We start from the raw sequence: 16,314 nt of genomic DNA, 5'->3' as shown, positions 1-16,314 counted from the left end.
AAGTAAGTCTAATATTCTAGCATATGCTTCAAGCCCACAGAGATTTTTCTTAGAGTCATAATGCCCATTTTTCTCTCATATCCATGTAATAGGATCTCTTTAAATCCTGTTTTGGGGAATATAAATGTTCCATTAATCTCTTTGATCACTCTAGAAAGTGTTGTTCTTTCATTCTCTGTGAGAATTAGATGAAGTGTTCCCATGACTCACACACACAGAGACAGAAGCTTTATTGGGAGCGTTCTATACAAAGATGTGAACTTTCTACGAAGCAGCACATATTTACCTGTTTTGTTCTCTTACTCTTCTTTTCCATCATATCCTCTCCACCTCCAACCCCTGTCTCAACACACACACACCGAGTTCTGTGTTCTCTTGCTTCAAGAAAAGGCTAAAAAGAGAAAGAAATATCCCCGTACAGCCTGTCTCCTTGCTTTTGTTTTTCAGAAGTTTAGTGGAAGAGAAGTGGGGGACCTCTCTTGACTGGTGAGACAGCGACAGAGGTTTTGGACATCTAGGTTCTCAGAAGACCTGGGAAGTCAAGGTCCACGGAGACAGCAAAGTGTTGGAAGGAAAGAGCTGTCATGGGGGCTGGGGAAGATGAAACCCAGGCACCTGTGCTCCCCACCACACCACAAAGGCCCACATAGGGGATCTGGAAGGTGACCTGTGCCACCCAAACCTAGTGAGGCTGGTCTCTGTATTTCGGTGACTGTGAAATCCCACAGATGAGACCAGGTAACTGAGATTGAATTTTTTGCCAGTGGAGAGATCTGGGGATTAAAGATGTTTTAACTAAATTTATATAAAAGAAAGAAAAGTAAGACTGCTTGAACACCCCAATTGTTGCAAAATCATACATGATAAACCTACATCTGTCCATTCTAGGCATAAGGTTATAACAGGGCAATGGTGTCCACCCATATATATAGCAATAAGAGGGTTCACTAAGTTAAGACTTCACAAAATTTAAAAAAAAAAAATTGGTGAGAAAAATCAGACCCATACCATGGATGAAGAGTTCTCATATATTTTACCACATGGTAAGTGTAAGTAGAAACAAAGACAAGGTATACTGTGAAATTCTAGTATAAACCACACTTACTTTACACCAAGGAATTGGTGAGAATCTTTGGAGTGGCTAAGAGAACAGTTGCCTTACATCTAATTGGGTCTAGACTTACTTCCCTGCATTGTTTAAGCTTAGTTGATTATTTGTGTGAATCAAGCTGATTTTGTTCTGTTTCAATTTCAAAGAGATCAGTTGCTTTCCTCTATCAAGAACCTCTTTATTGAAAGAGGTCATTGCAATGACCTCTTTATTGAACCTCTTATTGAACCTCTTTATTGAAAAAAATCATTGCAGTAGCAAATGATCACAGTTACCTTTAAAATCATTACCATCTGATTTCTCTAGAGTTCCAGAAGTTTTCTCCATCTTACAGACTTCAGAAATGCCAGTCATGTACTGTATTTATTCTGGGAGAAATTCCCAATTGCTTAGCCCTACAGCATTCTACCCTGTAGCCTCTTCATCCTTGGGGTAGAGGAAGGGCACTTAAAATTGCAGTCAGTGGAAGGAAATAGTTCCAGATCAGAAACCCAGGTGCAAAGCAATTCTTTTGGGGGAAGAACAGAACCTCCATAACAGGGGCTGTTCACATGTAATGATTTTCATTTTGAATCGTGATCACATAGACTATCAAGGTACTCCTCACTGTTCCTTTGTAATATGTGCACAAAGTGAAGGAAGAGCATTCACAAAACTCCATTTCCTAAGACAAAGACAAGCTGAAAACATCACTGACAGATAATCAACATTTAAACACAAAAAAGCCACTTATCACTGAAATGAATTCATCCTTGAAAATGTTTTCCATAGAATACCCATCAAGGCCCAATTCAGTGACATATTCTAAACCCCAGTTCTTCAAGTACTGTAGTTCGTTCCTAAAGAATATCATACATTGAGTTCATTACATTACATACTCTTGCCAAATATTTTCCCATAAGTGTCAGTGACTTCAAAAGGGAAATCTTATTTTAACAAGACAGACAAAACCCGTTGTTACCAAAAAGCTATGCATAAAAGATGAGCCATCGTAAGAAGCTTTCTGAAACAACTATTGCATTAAACATTCTAACGTGGTATTTTAACAAATGCTCTGGGATTATAACTTTTTCATACTCATTGAGCTTGGTGAAAATGAAACAAAATATAACAAAATCCTTATAAACATGAAAACTAGAGTCTTAATTTGCTGACTGACCATTAACTAGGTACGCGACATCTGTATTTCAGTAAACTGAGTTCTCAGGAAAACCGTGAAAAAGGTTAGGATTTCATTTCAGCCAAAACTTACTTCCTCCCTGTTCTTTTTGGACTGGATGGTAACTCTACCCACTATTCTATTAGGCTTGTAATTCTTTCCAAACTCCTATCTCCATGCCCTATCTCCAAACCCCTATCTCCAAGACTCCATGATATGAAGTCTTTATCCTGGTTAGTTGACTCGACTTCAAATTAAATTCATTTACCCATTTTACTGTGTGAAATTTGTGTTATACTATTACTTTTATCTATTTATATATGTAATATACAAATATTTATATATATATATATATATACACAACTATACACATATATGTAACAAAGATATTACATATATCCTAAATATTATAATGCTACTATAATTAAAATATGAAGATTATTTATACTTGTGATATTGTGACCCATAAGAAATATATATATTTGGTCATTCAGGTGACCAAAATATATTTGTCATGTGTGTTTGGTCTTCATCCATAGTTCTTGGCTCACAGTTCTTAAATACCTTGGAATTTCCTGATCCATGAGAGCAGTGGAAGCATCTTTTGTTATAATATTTGGCGTCCTATCCTCAATTCCTAAACATACTTTAGAGCCCTTATTATACACAACTGGGTTTACATCAATGAAGTTGACTTCTGGAAAACTTCTGAGGCTGGGGGCTGATTGCCATGGGTAAGCACCATAGAAGAGGGGGTTGGAAATTTCAATCCCACCCCTTGATTTCCTGGGAAGGAAGAGTGCTAGAGGTTGAATCCATCCCCAATGGCCAATAACTTACTCAATTATGCCTACCCAAAAGGAGGGGTTTCATAGAGGATTCTACAGGATCGGTGAACCAGAATGCTTTCAGGTGCCACTGCATAGCCAGGGGGCAGGGAAGTGAGATCACCTGGCTCTGGGGTCCCAAACAGACCATGTTCAGTCACTCACTGCTAATAAAATCCAAAAGCAGAGAAACGAGTGATGGTGAAAGGTGAAAGAAATTTAGTTTAATGAGGCCAACACCGGAAAGACAGCTGATTAGTGTTTCAGACTGTCTCCAAAATGCTGGAAATATTTCCAGGTTTATATAGGGCACAGGATGGGGGGTATGTGCAGGTGGGCAGCAAAGGTCAAACTGACCATTGTGTTGGGGTCAGTCACACAGGTCTTGCTGACTCAGGGCAGTCTTTACTACTTGAGGAGTTAGTTTTGGTTCCCTTCTGAGGATGTTTTGCCTGAGTTAAGAGATAAGCTGGGAAGAAGGATTTCATCAGCTGGAAAGTTTGGGCTTAAAACAGAGGTAGTTGAAGTCCCTAAATTCCAAGAGGACAGAAGCTCTTTTGTTCAGGACTTTTCTGTATGTATCTCTTCATCTTTCTGCTGATCTGTGACCTTTAATATCCTTTGCAATAAATCCGTAATCTAGCATGTAAACAAGTTTCTGAGTCCTGTGAACGGTTCTGAAAAATTAATTGACTCCAAGGAGGGGGTAGTGAAAAACTCTGATTTATAGCCAATTGACAGGAATATGGGTAACAACTGGGGATTGTGATTGGCATCTGAAGTGAAGGGCTATTCTGTGGGACTGAACCCTTTACCTGTGGAATCTGATGCCATCTCTGGTGGATACTGTCAGAATTGAGCTGAATTGAGTTGAATTCTCAAACACCCTGCTGATGTCTAAGAACTATTTGTTGGTACAGGGAAGCAAACATATGCACACACACACTCACGCATTGGGTCCAGGACCCAAAAGGCTATTCATTTATCATAGCAACATAGAGACAATGTAAGGTTGTACGTAACATAAAAACATTATATAGTCACATATACCACACATAAAATCTAGAAATTTTAATTACTATAGTATTATAATATCTCAGGGTTTGGTTTTATTTTGTTTTTGCCTAAAACTTTCTAAGTTCCTCAAGTTTTAAAAAAGCAAAGTAGCAAACAATGGAGAAGAAAATGGAGGAGAGGTAAGAAAAGGAGAACAGAAAGGAAAAAAGAAAAAGAAAATTGGAATTAGAAATGGAACTTACCTTGAGAAGAACTGTATCTATATAGAATTAAATCCTCCCTTCCATGAATGTGATATCTTTTTCCATTTAGGTCTTTTCCAGGACCTTTGTAAATTTTCATAAATTTTGTTATCACGACTGCTCTTTACTTCTTGAATTTATCTATAGTTAGTTTATGGTTTTGTCGACATTGTGAATGAGGTCTTTTAGTTTCATTGTATTTTTCTAATGGCTAGTAGTGTAAAGTTGATCTGTTAATTTCTATCAGCTTAAGTCCTTTGTCTACATCTCAATTGGTTCAGCATTCTAGAAGGAGTAGCAAATAATGTAATGAGAGTCATTTATTCCCCTCTTCCCACACCAAACACCCAACAAATATTTATTGAAGATATGCTTCCTTGGCCTATGGTTGCTGTACACTGCTTCATAAATCTCCTGACTTTAAAACAATCTTACTTTCTGGCTTAGTTCCTATTTGATCATGGTATGTTATTATATTAAAACCATGTTGTATTAAACTCACTAATATCTGCGAATGCCTGCATTGTCATAATGGAGATAGAACTACAACTTTTTGCGTTTTGTAAGATTTAGCTATTAGGCTTATATTAGCTGAATTAGAAAAATTTCCTTCTTTCCTAGGCTCTTCATATTAATTCTTCCCTGAAAGTTTAAGAAGAATTCACCAGTAAAACTATTAGGACAAGAGCCTTTAAAAAACCCAAAATATTTAATTACTTCTCTAGATATTAGTCTTTTGAGGTTTTAAAATTTTTTAGAATTGATCTTATAATTAATGTTGCATAAAATATTATACATCATTAAGATGTTTAACATTAACACAGTTAATAAGTCTATTTTAAATTTTGTATAGTTCATATTGTTAATTCTTTTTATTTAGATTTACCAGTACATTACATATTTTTAATGTTTTTCAAAAAGTCAGTTTCTAGTTTTATGAATACCTATAAATTTTAAATTTCTAATTATTTATTTTACCTTTAGTATTAGTTTTTTTTCCTGATTTCCTTAAATTTGACTACACATTTTCAAAAGTTTTGAGGGTTTTTTAATCATTTATTTTCATTCATTTGTATTTAGTAATAGAAATATGTAGGCTATCACTTTATCTATAATGGCTTTGGCCCTTTACCATAGCTTTGGTAGATTGAATTTTTATTGTTCTTATTTTCTGTGTGTCCCTATCTAGACAATCTGGAATTTTTTTCTCTTTTATTCAAAAATTACTTAGAAGTAACTGAATTCATTTTCTTTATGCCTAAGCTATTAGTTTCCCTTTTTATTTATTCAGTGAGCTTGTATTCAGTGAGCCCATTTTAGTTTCAGACTCAAGACTTTATTCAGCTCTTTAACATTTTCCTTATTGGGGTGCCTATGTGGCTCAGTGGGGTAAGTCTCTGTCTTCAGCTCAGGTCATGATCTCAGGGTTCTGGGATGGAGCCCTACATCTGCCTCTCCGCTCAGCGGAAGCCTGCTTCCCCCTCTCTCTGCCTGCCTCTCTGCCTACTTCTGATTTCTGTCAATAAATAAATAAAATCTTAAATTTTTTTTTCCTTATCATTAGTTCTTTCTGGCTTCTCTTTCTTTCTGAAGTCTCTATCATATGCATAACAAATTTCTTACTTTTCTCTATACCTCATCTTTCATTTCATCACTTTTATGTCTATTTCTCTTTATTTAGGCTCTTGGAGAGTTTATTGGGCATGTCAAACTTTTTTAAAATTCAATTTGCTATAATAAATAAACCTTTATTTGCCATCTCATTGCTTTGGGCACCAGATTTTTGTGTGTGTGAAGATTTTATTTATTTATTTATTTATTTGACAGAGAGAGAGGGAGCACAAGTAGGGGGAGCAGCAGAGCAAGAGGGAGAAACAGACTCCCTGCTATGCGGAGAGCCCAACACAGGGCTCAATCCTAGGGCCCTGGGATCATGAGCCAAGCTGAAGGCAGATGCCTAACTAACTGAACCTCCTAGGAACTCCTGATAACCATTTTTAAAAAATCTTCAAATTACAGTTGAGTTGTACTTAGATGGGTCTCTTTTTATCAGTGACCATTTTAAGTTACATAAATGTAGTGGTTTTTTTTTCTAATCTTACTGAGCCACAAAAAGTTTCCAAATGTATTCCTGTTTCTTCTAGTAAGTTCTGATGCTTCAGAGCAGTCCCCTTTTTTTGTACTAAAATAACTATGTGCCTGATGATTTTTTTCTGTCTCCTCAGACACACCTGTGGCAAAGGAAATTCTCTTGTTGTCTACGATGAGAAGCTGATAGGGAACTGTCCAAGACCGTAGGAGTCTCTCTGTTCAAACCTTTCTAGCATAAAAACACATAAATATGAAAAGTTGAGATTTACTGTAATCATACTTCGCTAGTCAGAGGTACAGTGGCCTGGGGAGAAATAGGAAGTATGTGAAGCCAAAGATAGCAAGTAGTAGCCAGGAATGAGCTGGCAGAGGACCACCATTCTTTGCCTGGCATACGTACATTTGCTCAGAGCCAGCCAAAGAAGAACCCTACTTCTTACCGAGTGGGCCAAGTAGGCAGGGAGTAAATGCCACTTTGGGCATCTCTGCTTGCCATGACCTCCTGGAACCAATTGTTTTTCCCAGAAGCAGTAATAGAATCCATATTGTTCTGCTGATTTTGGATGGCGGAAAAGGAGAAAAGGCTCGTGGTTAACGTGGATGTTGCCAGACCTTCTGCACTTGCTCTTACTACTTCACCGATAGAGGATCTTGTGTCCAATCAACCGCTTATTTATTTCAGCCCTGTTTATTCAAGCAACTAAAAATGCTTAAGCTTCTCATGTGAGAAAATCCCTGCTTCCGGGGTTATCAGAATTGGGAAAAGTTATTTCTTACTTTAATACTCCACCGGTCATTTCCATTCAAGTCATATGACCATTAGTCATATGTGCTTAATAAACCATCTTCATTAATATAGCACTTTTTGTTTTGTTTTTGCACTCATGGATGAAGATCAATGCTTCTCTTTTATTTCTAGCTCTGGTTGTGAAGTTTCTGAAAATAGTGTTAAACAACTGGGTCAGTTTGTCCTTTGACATCTGGGAAAATGCTAGACTTACGTTGGTCCATGAATGGAAGAAAATTCTATGCTATTCTCTTCACCTTTTCCTAGCTTCCAGCATCTTCCAAAACAGCTGCAAAGAAAGTTTTATTCCAGCATTTCAAAGATCCCTTTAGCCTTTTTTTTTTTTCAAACATCTTTCTCTCAGTGGATTAATAATAATCCATTCCACTACAATGTTCAGGAAAATGTTTTTATTTTTAATCTAAAGATAGGCTAACTGGAGGTTCATTCTTTATAACAAAAAGAAAAATTTCATTTGTAGGTTGAAACAATTTAAATAGTATTACTGTAAGACATACACATTTTCTCTCTCTCTTTTTAAAGATTTTACTTATTTATTTGACAGACAGAAACACAGTGAGAGAGGGAACACAAGCAGGGGGAGTGGGAGAGAGAGAGGCAGGTTCCCCGCTGAGCCAGGAACCAGATGCCAATGACAGGAGCCTAAGGTAGAGGCTTAATGACTGAGCCACCCAGGCATCCCAACATACATACTTTCTTGACTGAAAAGCAATAAAAATATAAAGGAATGAATTAAATATTTTCAGATTAAAATATAAAGAAAATATAGGAAAAGATAAAATCCTCTTAAGATAAATAAATCATCAGAAATATATCTTTTAGATTTTTATTTATAAAATCTACTTCTTTCCCTCCCAAAATTTCTCTCTTAAACTTGTGGTATCCAATCCCTTACAAATTACCACCAAATTGTACCTCAACACTGCAATGCAATTTTTAAAGGGAGGCTGTCTGTGAATGCAACCAATAATTCAAACATTTCTCTTTTAACTCGGAGGTACCGATCATGCCTGTTCCGTGGTCTGCTCACAAAAATGTCACAAATCAATCCACTACGCTCTGCCATGACACGTGTGGGGAAGACAGCAACTCCACCTTTTTGCTCATGTCATCAGTCATGGGGAATTCCCCTCAACTGTACATTTCAAAATGTACTACCTTAGACCGATGTGTAACAGATTGTAAAGTTCTAAGAAAATGCCTTCCACGTAAACCCTTTTGGACGCTCACTGGGTCCTGGAAGACAGGCTTAGTGAAAACAAGGAAACACAGGTAGAGAGGACACCATTTTGTTATGCATCAGATTCATCTAGATCAAGAAAGAAAACTGGTTATATAAAAACCTGTGACAGATATTAGGATGCTCTGTCTCCATAGAGACATCCCATAGATTGCTGGATTATGAGCCAATCTGATGTGCTAAATTAATACTCCCTCCCTCCTTCACCCATGTTGGAGAGTTTTTCCTGAAATTGGACAATCAGTTTAGGACAATACAGTTCCCTAAACTGTATCAGTAAGGAACGGTTTTGACTTCATAGGACAGAAACTCTTCGAAGAGTGATACCATTTCCCCCCAGACAACCAGAGGTCTGACAGAGGTCTCTTCTGGCTGAAGTAGGTACTTAAAAATAATACCAAGGATCTGGCTGTCCATCTTTCTACCGTGCCCTCCTCCCTCTCCTTCTTATGGACTCCTGATCACAAAAATACTGGTGCACTCTAGGCATAGAACTGATGTTACAGAGAGGAAGAGGGGAAAAAAAAAAAGATAGTGAAGAAATGTTGGTATCCATAATTAAGAACACAAAGTCTTCGCCAAAACTAACAAATACTCACTGGTCACAGCTGTGTCACATAGCCATCTCTAGCTTCCAGGATGTCTGGGACATTGCATTATTTTAGGGGGGTCAACTGCCTCTCAACAAAATTGGGAACTTTCAGTAACAAAAAAAAAAATAGATATTGGATAAAGAACATTATCTGCTAAACAGGTTTTCAGTAGCACGTTGTTAGAGACCTTGGTCATGTAACAAATGATTCCGATCTGTGCACATGAGTTGTGTATACGGTTTCTCTCACTATCTGAACAACTTGCATATTGTATTTATTTTAAATAATCACTCAATAGATTTTGTTTTGTGTACATTTAAATACATTAAATATATTTTTCTTCACATGGATGATTTAGAATAATTTATATAATGTACTTACTGAAATTCACTATAAAATCCCTATTGAATTTATTACTTCAGATCTTTTACACTATCTTCAAGAACACAATTTCCTCCAACTGTGTAATACTTCATAATATCTCACTTGATACTGATTTTGTTGAGAATCTCAAAGGCATCCCTTCTTCTACAGCTTCATCTCTCCTCCTCAAAAGCAGTACTTGACCTTGCCTTTTGTCTGTGAGAAGGACAAGTAAAGGTCAGCCCTCCATTTCAAGGGGAATCATGCAAATTTGCTGTTTTTAAAAAATGTTTTATTTTAGAATAGTTTGTGATTTACAGAACAGTTGTGGAGAATTCCCATAAGCTCCACATCTAGTTTCCACGGTTGTTAACATCTTACCTTAGTATGGTACAGTTGTCACAATAGATGAGCCGAGACTGATACATTATTAACTAAAATCTGTACTTCATTCAGATTTTTTGTTTGTTTGTTTGTACCTGATGTCCCTTTTCTGTTCTAGGGTCTCATTCAGGATACCACATTAGTTGCTATGTTTGCTTGGTTTCCCTGTGGCTGTGACAGTTTTTTTAGACTTTTCTTGTTTTTCATGGCAGTTTTAGGGAATACTGATCATTTAGAAAAATGTCTCTCAAATGAAATCTGATTTTTTTTCTAATAATTACACAAGTTATACATTGTGGGGAGAAAGACCACAAAGATAAAATAATTTTCATCATATCAATCAAGAGTACATACTATCAACATGAATTTATTGTTGATGTTAACCTTGATCACCTGAGTGAGGTAGTGTTTTCAGTTTTCTTTCCTGTGAAATTATGTTTTTTTTTGAAAGAAGTCACTAGATATAGTGTACACTTAAGAAGCAGGGAACTATTCCCTTACTCTCTTCTTTTTTGAGAGTAGAGTAACTAGATAAATTATTTGGAATTCTTCTGCATGGGAGATTTGTCTATTTCTCCCATTATTTCATATGTTCGATCATTTATTTATAACAATATGGAATTGTGGGCACTGACTTTCTATTTTGGATGATGATCCAATACTATATTGTTTTATTGCTCAAATTATCTCACTTTTGGCCATTGGGAGTTCTTTCCGTTGGTTTCTGTGACCCAATGTCATACTCCTATCATAGGTATCTGTTTTTCTTTGCTTATTTTTCTTTCATTATGGCACTACAAGATGCTATAAGATCATCTTGACTATTTCCCATTCTAGACATGACCTTGGCTCCTTTTATTGGAGGATGGTGTTAGAAATCAAGGGTTAGGCGTAAACTTACTTTTAAGTGGCAGTCATGATATAGCGAGACGTGCACCTGAATTGGACTCAAACTTGGAATGAGAAAAAAAGAGATTCAAAGACTGGTTCAGTCACTTCCTATGTTATTTTGGCTATGTTATTTAGCTTCTCTGCCCCTATGAAGGACTACTAATAATAGCTAATTCCTAGCTTCTCAACCTTGGCACTGTTGACATATGTGCAAGATGATTCTTTGTTGTGAAAATTGTGCTTGTCCATTGTACATTATTTAGCAGCATCTCTGGCCTCTACCCACTGGAAGCCAGTAGCAGGCACCAGCCATGATCATCAAATAGGACTCCAGCCATTGCCAAATGTTCTGTGGGGAGCAAAATTGTCCCTAACTGAGAACTACTGCTGTAGAATACTTACATGTATCAGGCACTAAGTATTCCAAATATGCTATTTTAAAAAAATCCCATGAAATTGGGATGTCAAAAACAAACAAACAGACAAAAAACAAAAGGGTAAAGGAAAAGAAGCTTGTCCAAGTTTTCATAGCTAAGCAAGCATGGTGCTGTGGCTTGAGCCCAGACCATCTGCCTTTGAAACTCATGGTCTTAGCAACAATACCACAACTCCCTTTGTAAAAGATGCAATAATTCTGCTCTCACAGACCTGTGGTAAGAATTAAATGTCCTTTACAAGAACATCACACATGATGCTTAAAATAGAGCAGACATAGAGTAAATGCTCGAAGAATCTGTATCTGAATGCGCTGTGGCTCCACACCAGCTTACCTTTAGTTCTCCCTTCTGTAAGTTTCCTACTTTTTTTAAGGTTTTTATTTATTTTTATTTATTTATTTGACAGAGATCACAAGTAGGCAGAGAGGCAGGAAGAGAGAGAGAGGAGGAAGCAGACTCCCCGCTGAGCAGAGAGCCGGACGTGGGGTTCGATCCCAGGACCGCAGGATCACGACCTGAGCCAAAGGCAGAGGCTTTAACCGGCACTGAGCCATCCAGGCGCCCTGCAAGTTTCCTACTTTCTGCCTACAAACAGGTTCAGCTCTTTTCCAACTGAAGAGACAGAATCTTTCCCTTGAGGAGGTTTCTCTTTCTAGTTACCGAGTAGATATTTTAACACCATATTCATATTTATTCTCCCTTCATTATCATTCCCTCATTTCATAATGTTTTAAAATCTTAATCCCTTTCTGCCTAGGAGCTCCTACTGACCTGGTCCGGAGTGATCGCACTAGAAGACGTCGGCACTAGGAGGCGCTTCAGAGGCGAAGACATGCACCATCTCTGTACAGATGAGAAAGTTGAAGCAAGGAATGTTTCATGTTTTGCCAAGGCCATAGAACGACTGTGTACTTGGTTTTTCTCTACAAAAGTCTGTCATGATCTCATGTTTATTGGTCTTTGCTTCACATGAAGCTGCTCAACACTCCCCCTTATCTCATTTCATTAATTAGGTCATCTCCCATGACCTCAAAAGTCATATACATTTCTCTCCGATCTTTTCTCTTACCCCCATATCCTGAGCCATAGACGCATAGACTCTTCAATTGCCTAGTGACCAATATTACTTAGATGTCCTACAACTCCCTGAAACATCTACAAGGTAGAAGTCATCATCTTTACTACTGACTTATTCCTTTTACCATGCTGGTCTTTCTTGATGGGAAAATTAAATCATTGTTATCTCTTCTATTTTTATCTCCATCACCCTCAAATCAAATCTCTGTCAAATTCTATGTGTTTTTACCTCTGGAGTCTTTAATAGAGCTCCATTTAATTCCAGTTTTTATTATTCTAGTTCAAGCTTTCTATATTGCCTGGAAAATTTACATAATTCAATGAATAGCTTCCTACTTCCCTTCCCTAATAATTTTGAAAATCGTGACAGATTAAACTTCTTGAAACACACCCCTCATAATGATAGGCTACTCAAAAAATCTCTGTATCTCTGCATTACTAATACCTCTACAGTTTAATACAGTAGCTACTAAACAGCTGTGGTTATTGAGCCCTTGAAATGTGGTTATTAAGAAGTGAGACCAGCTGGAAGTGTAAAATGCACACTGGGTTTTGAAAACAGTACAAGCAAAGTATCTTTATACTAATTTTTATACAGATTAAATGTTGAATTGGTAATATTACGGATGTATTAGGTTAGAGAACATTATTAAAATTAATTTTACCTTTATTAAGGATAAATAAAAATTTAAAATTACACATGCTGTTCACATTATATTTCTTCAGACGGCGATTGCCTAGACAATTAAGGGTACACTCAGCTTTCCATGCAAAATCTACTATATTTTCTCAAGTTTCTTTCCCAACTTCTTCTCCATTATTAACATATATTGGTGCGAGCTTGTGTCGATGTCACACACTCCCTTCAGTTCAGACAACTGCTTTCCCTGATCATACTCCCAGTCCCTCACCTTTGATCATGTGGTTCATCCCGACTACAGCTCCCTGCCTTCCATTTCTGCCTATTAGGATTCTTTCCTTACGAAATAACTAAGACCTAATACAAGAAAGCATAACCAAGAAGACATTTTATTGGCTGTGTAGCTGAAAAGTCTTGATGTCAGTTTCAGAAACTATTGGAGGCTTAAACAATGTTATCAGGATGTGAGATTCATTCTCGTTCTATCTCTACCTCCTCCCGCCCTGCTTCATCTCACACTTGCTTCTCCTCTCACCTCTGCTTTCCTTTGCATTGGCTTCAACTTGTTTTCAGGATCTCTCCATGCAGGAAACTCCTTTAGCTCCAAGTTCAGCAGCCCTAAAAGAGAAAACTCCTTTTCAGTGGGTCGTATATCTTCAAGGTATAACTATTACCTGACTGGTCAGATTTGGGTCACATGCAAACCATGAAACAAAAATGGGGTCAACCTGACCCAAACCACAGTGCCTAAGGGTGGAAGATGGGTTATGCCTGGAGGAAAATCAAAGTGATGATACCAGAAGACAGGAAATCGTTTTGGAGCAGATGAAACTAACAGGTGTAACTGACTTTGTCAAAAGTCTACAGGTCTTCAAAGTTTATCTCAAATGACTTTTCATAATTGAAACCTTCTGCCTCCTAAATTGGATGTGGTTTCTCCCTTCTTTAAATTCCCAATCCATATTGTTTGTACTTCTCCTGTGGCAATGGCCGTATTTAAATTGCATTATATTTATTTCTGTGATCATATTAACTCTGTTTCCTCCAACCCTCATTTTATATAAATACTCCTGATAAGGTCCCTCATGAACTATTGAGCGCACAATAGAAATCACATGTTTATTGAATTCAATAGAATTGTTGGTTAGCAACAATTGTTTTCAGGAAGTTCATGCACCTTCAGAAAAACTAGAACCATAAGCAATTAAAAGTCACTTAATATAGTTAATATAATTTCCTACAATAAACATTGTTACTTTTATAATACAAAAAATATATTAAAAACATACTGCTCTTTTGACCACAAATCTAAATAGGGCATTTAAACATTAACCATACTATTGGGATTTCAAGCTTTATTACAAAGCTGTGATCACCAAGACAGCATGGTACTGGCATAAAAACAGACACATAGACCAGTGGAACAGAGTAGAGAGCCCAGATATGGACCCTCAACTCTATGGTCAATTAATCTTCGACAAAACAGGAAAAAATATATAGTGGAAAAAAGACAGTCTCTTCAATAAATGGTGCAGGGAAAACTGGGCAGCTATATGTAGAAGAATGAAACTCGACCATTCTCTTACACCATACACAAAGATAAACTCAAAATGGATAAAAGACCTCAACGTGAGATAGGAATCCATCAGAATCTTAGAGGAGAACATAGGCAGAAATCTCTTTGATATCAGCCACAGCAAATTCTTTCAAGATACGTCTCCAAAGGCAAAGGAAACAAAAGCGAAAATAAACTTCTGGGACTTCATCAAAATCAAAAGCTTCTGCACAGCAAAGGAAACAGTCAAAAAAACAAAGAGGCAACCCACGGAATGGGAGAAGATATTTGCAAATGACAGTACAGACAAAAGGTTGATATCCAGGATCTATAATGAACTCCTCAAACTCAACACACACGAAACAAGCAAACACATCAAAAAATGGGCAGAAGATATGAACAGACACTTCTCCAATCAATACATACAAATGGCTATCAGACACATGAAAAAATGCTCATCATTAGCCCTCAGGGAGATTCAAATTAAAACCACATTGAGATATCACCTTACACCAGTTAGAATGGCCAAAATTAACAAAACAGGAAACAACATGTGTTGGAGGGGATGTGGAGAAAGGGGAACCCTCTTACACTGTTGGTGGGAATGCAAGTTGGTGCAGCCTCTTTGGAGAACAGTGTGGAGATTCCTCAAGAAATTAAAAATAGAGCTTCCCTATGACCCTGCAATTGCACTCCTGGGTATTTACCCGAAAGATACAGATGTCGTGAAAAGAAGGGCCATCTGTACCCCAATGTTTATAGCAGCAATGGCCATAGTCGCCAAACTATGGAAAGAACCAAGATGCCCTTCAACGGATGAATGGATAAGGAAGATGTGGTCCATATACACTATGGAGTATTATGCCTCCATCAGAAAGGATGAATACCCAACTTTTGTAGCAACATGGTCGGGACTGGAAGAGATTATGCTGAGTGAAATAAGTCAAGCAGAGAGAGTCAATGATCATATGGTTTCACTTATTTATGGAGCATAACAAATAGCATGGAGGACAAGGGGCGTTAGAGAGGAGTAGGGAATTTGGGTAAATTGGAAGGGGAGGTGAACCATGAGAGACTATGGACTCTGAAAAACAATCTGAGGGGTTTGAAGTGGCGGGGGGGGGGGGTGGAAGGTTGGGGTACCAGGTGGTGGGTATTATAGAGGGCATGGCTTGCATGGAGCACTGGGTGTGGTGAAAAAATAATGAATAATGTTTTTCTGAAAATAAATAAATTGAAAAAGGAAAAAAAAAGAATATGCAAATAAATAACAACAAAAAAATTCATTCCAGGGGCACCTGAGTGGCTCAGTGGGTTAAAGCCTCTGCCTGTGGCTCAGGCCGTGATCCCAGGGTCCTGGGATTGAGCCCTAAATCCAGGGTCCTGGGATTGAGCCCTGAGTCAAGCTCTCTGCTCCGCAGGGAGCCTGCTTCCTCCTCTCTGCCTGCCTCTCTACCTGCTTATGACCTGTCAAATAAATAAATAAAATCTTTAAAAAAGAAATATTCATTCCGTCATTGTGTCTGTTTTGTATTGCATGCTGGAAATCAATACTGGAGCTTAATTACAACTGAAAATTATTATACCAGATGCCCGGGGGGTGCAGGTGGTTAAGCATCTTTCTGCTCAGGTCTTGATGCCAGGAGCCTGGTTTCCAGTCTCCCACGGCGGAGTCTTACTTAGTGGTGAGCTGCTTCTCCCTCTGCTCCCTCTGCTCCCTCTGCTCCTCTCTCCTCCCCCTGCTTGTGCTCTCACTCACTCACTCCCTCTCTAGCAAATAAATTAAAAAATAATAAAAAACAAAAACAAAAAAACCCAAACCTGGAAATTACTATAAAGACAGGATGACCTCTGACCATCCTCGGGAAAGCAGGAACCC

General features: G+C 37.7%; 1 protein-coding gene across 1 annotated transcript in view; it reads right to left on the bottom strand.

Moving 5' to 3' along the window:
- Nucleotides 1-13,476, bottom strand: part of ADAMTS3 (ADAM metallopeptidase with thrombospondin type 1 motif 3) — a 280,816-nt gene extending 267,340 nt beyond the window's left edge. Inside the window, exons 1-2 of the mRNA XM_044224024.1 lie at nucleotides 13,416-13,476; nucleotides 11,935-12,006 (exon numbers count right to left, since the gene is read on the bottom strand). Coding sequence (XP_044079959.1) covers nucleotides 11,935-12,006; nucleotides 13,416-13,433 — 90 coding nt within the window. The 5' untranslated portion in view covers nucleotides 13,434-13,476. The remainder of the gene's footprint in view (nucleotides 1-11,934; nucleotides 12,007-13,415) is intronic.
- Nucleotides 13,477-16,314: the final 2,838 nt, after the last annotated feature.

The sequence above is a fragment of the Neovison vison genome, chromosome 11, assembly GCF_020171115.1.
Source record: "Neovison vison isolate M4711 chromosome 11, ASM_NN_V1, whole genome shotgun sequence".
NCBI lineage: Eukaryota > Metazoa > Chordata > Mammalia > Carnivora > Mustelidae > Neogale > Neogale vison.
Note: the sequence above shows the minus strand (reverse complement) of the source record. Positions and strands in the feature narration are given on the sequence as shown.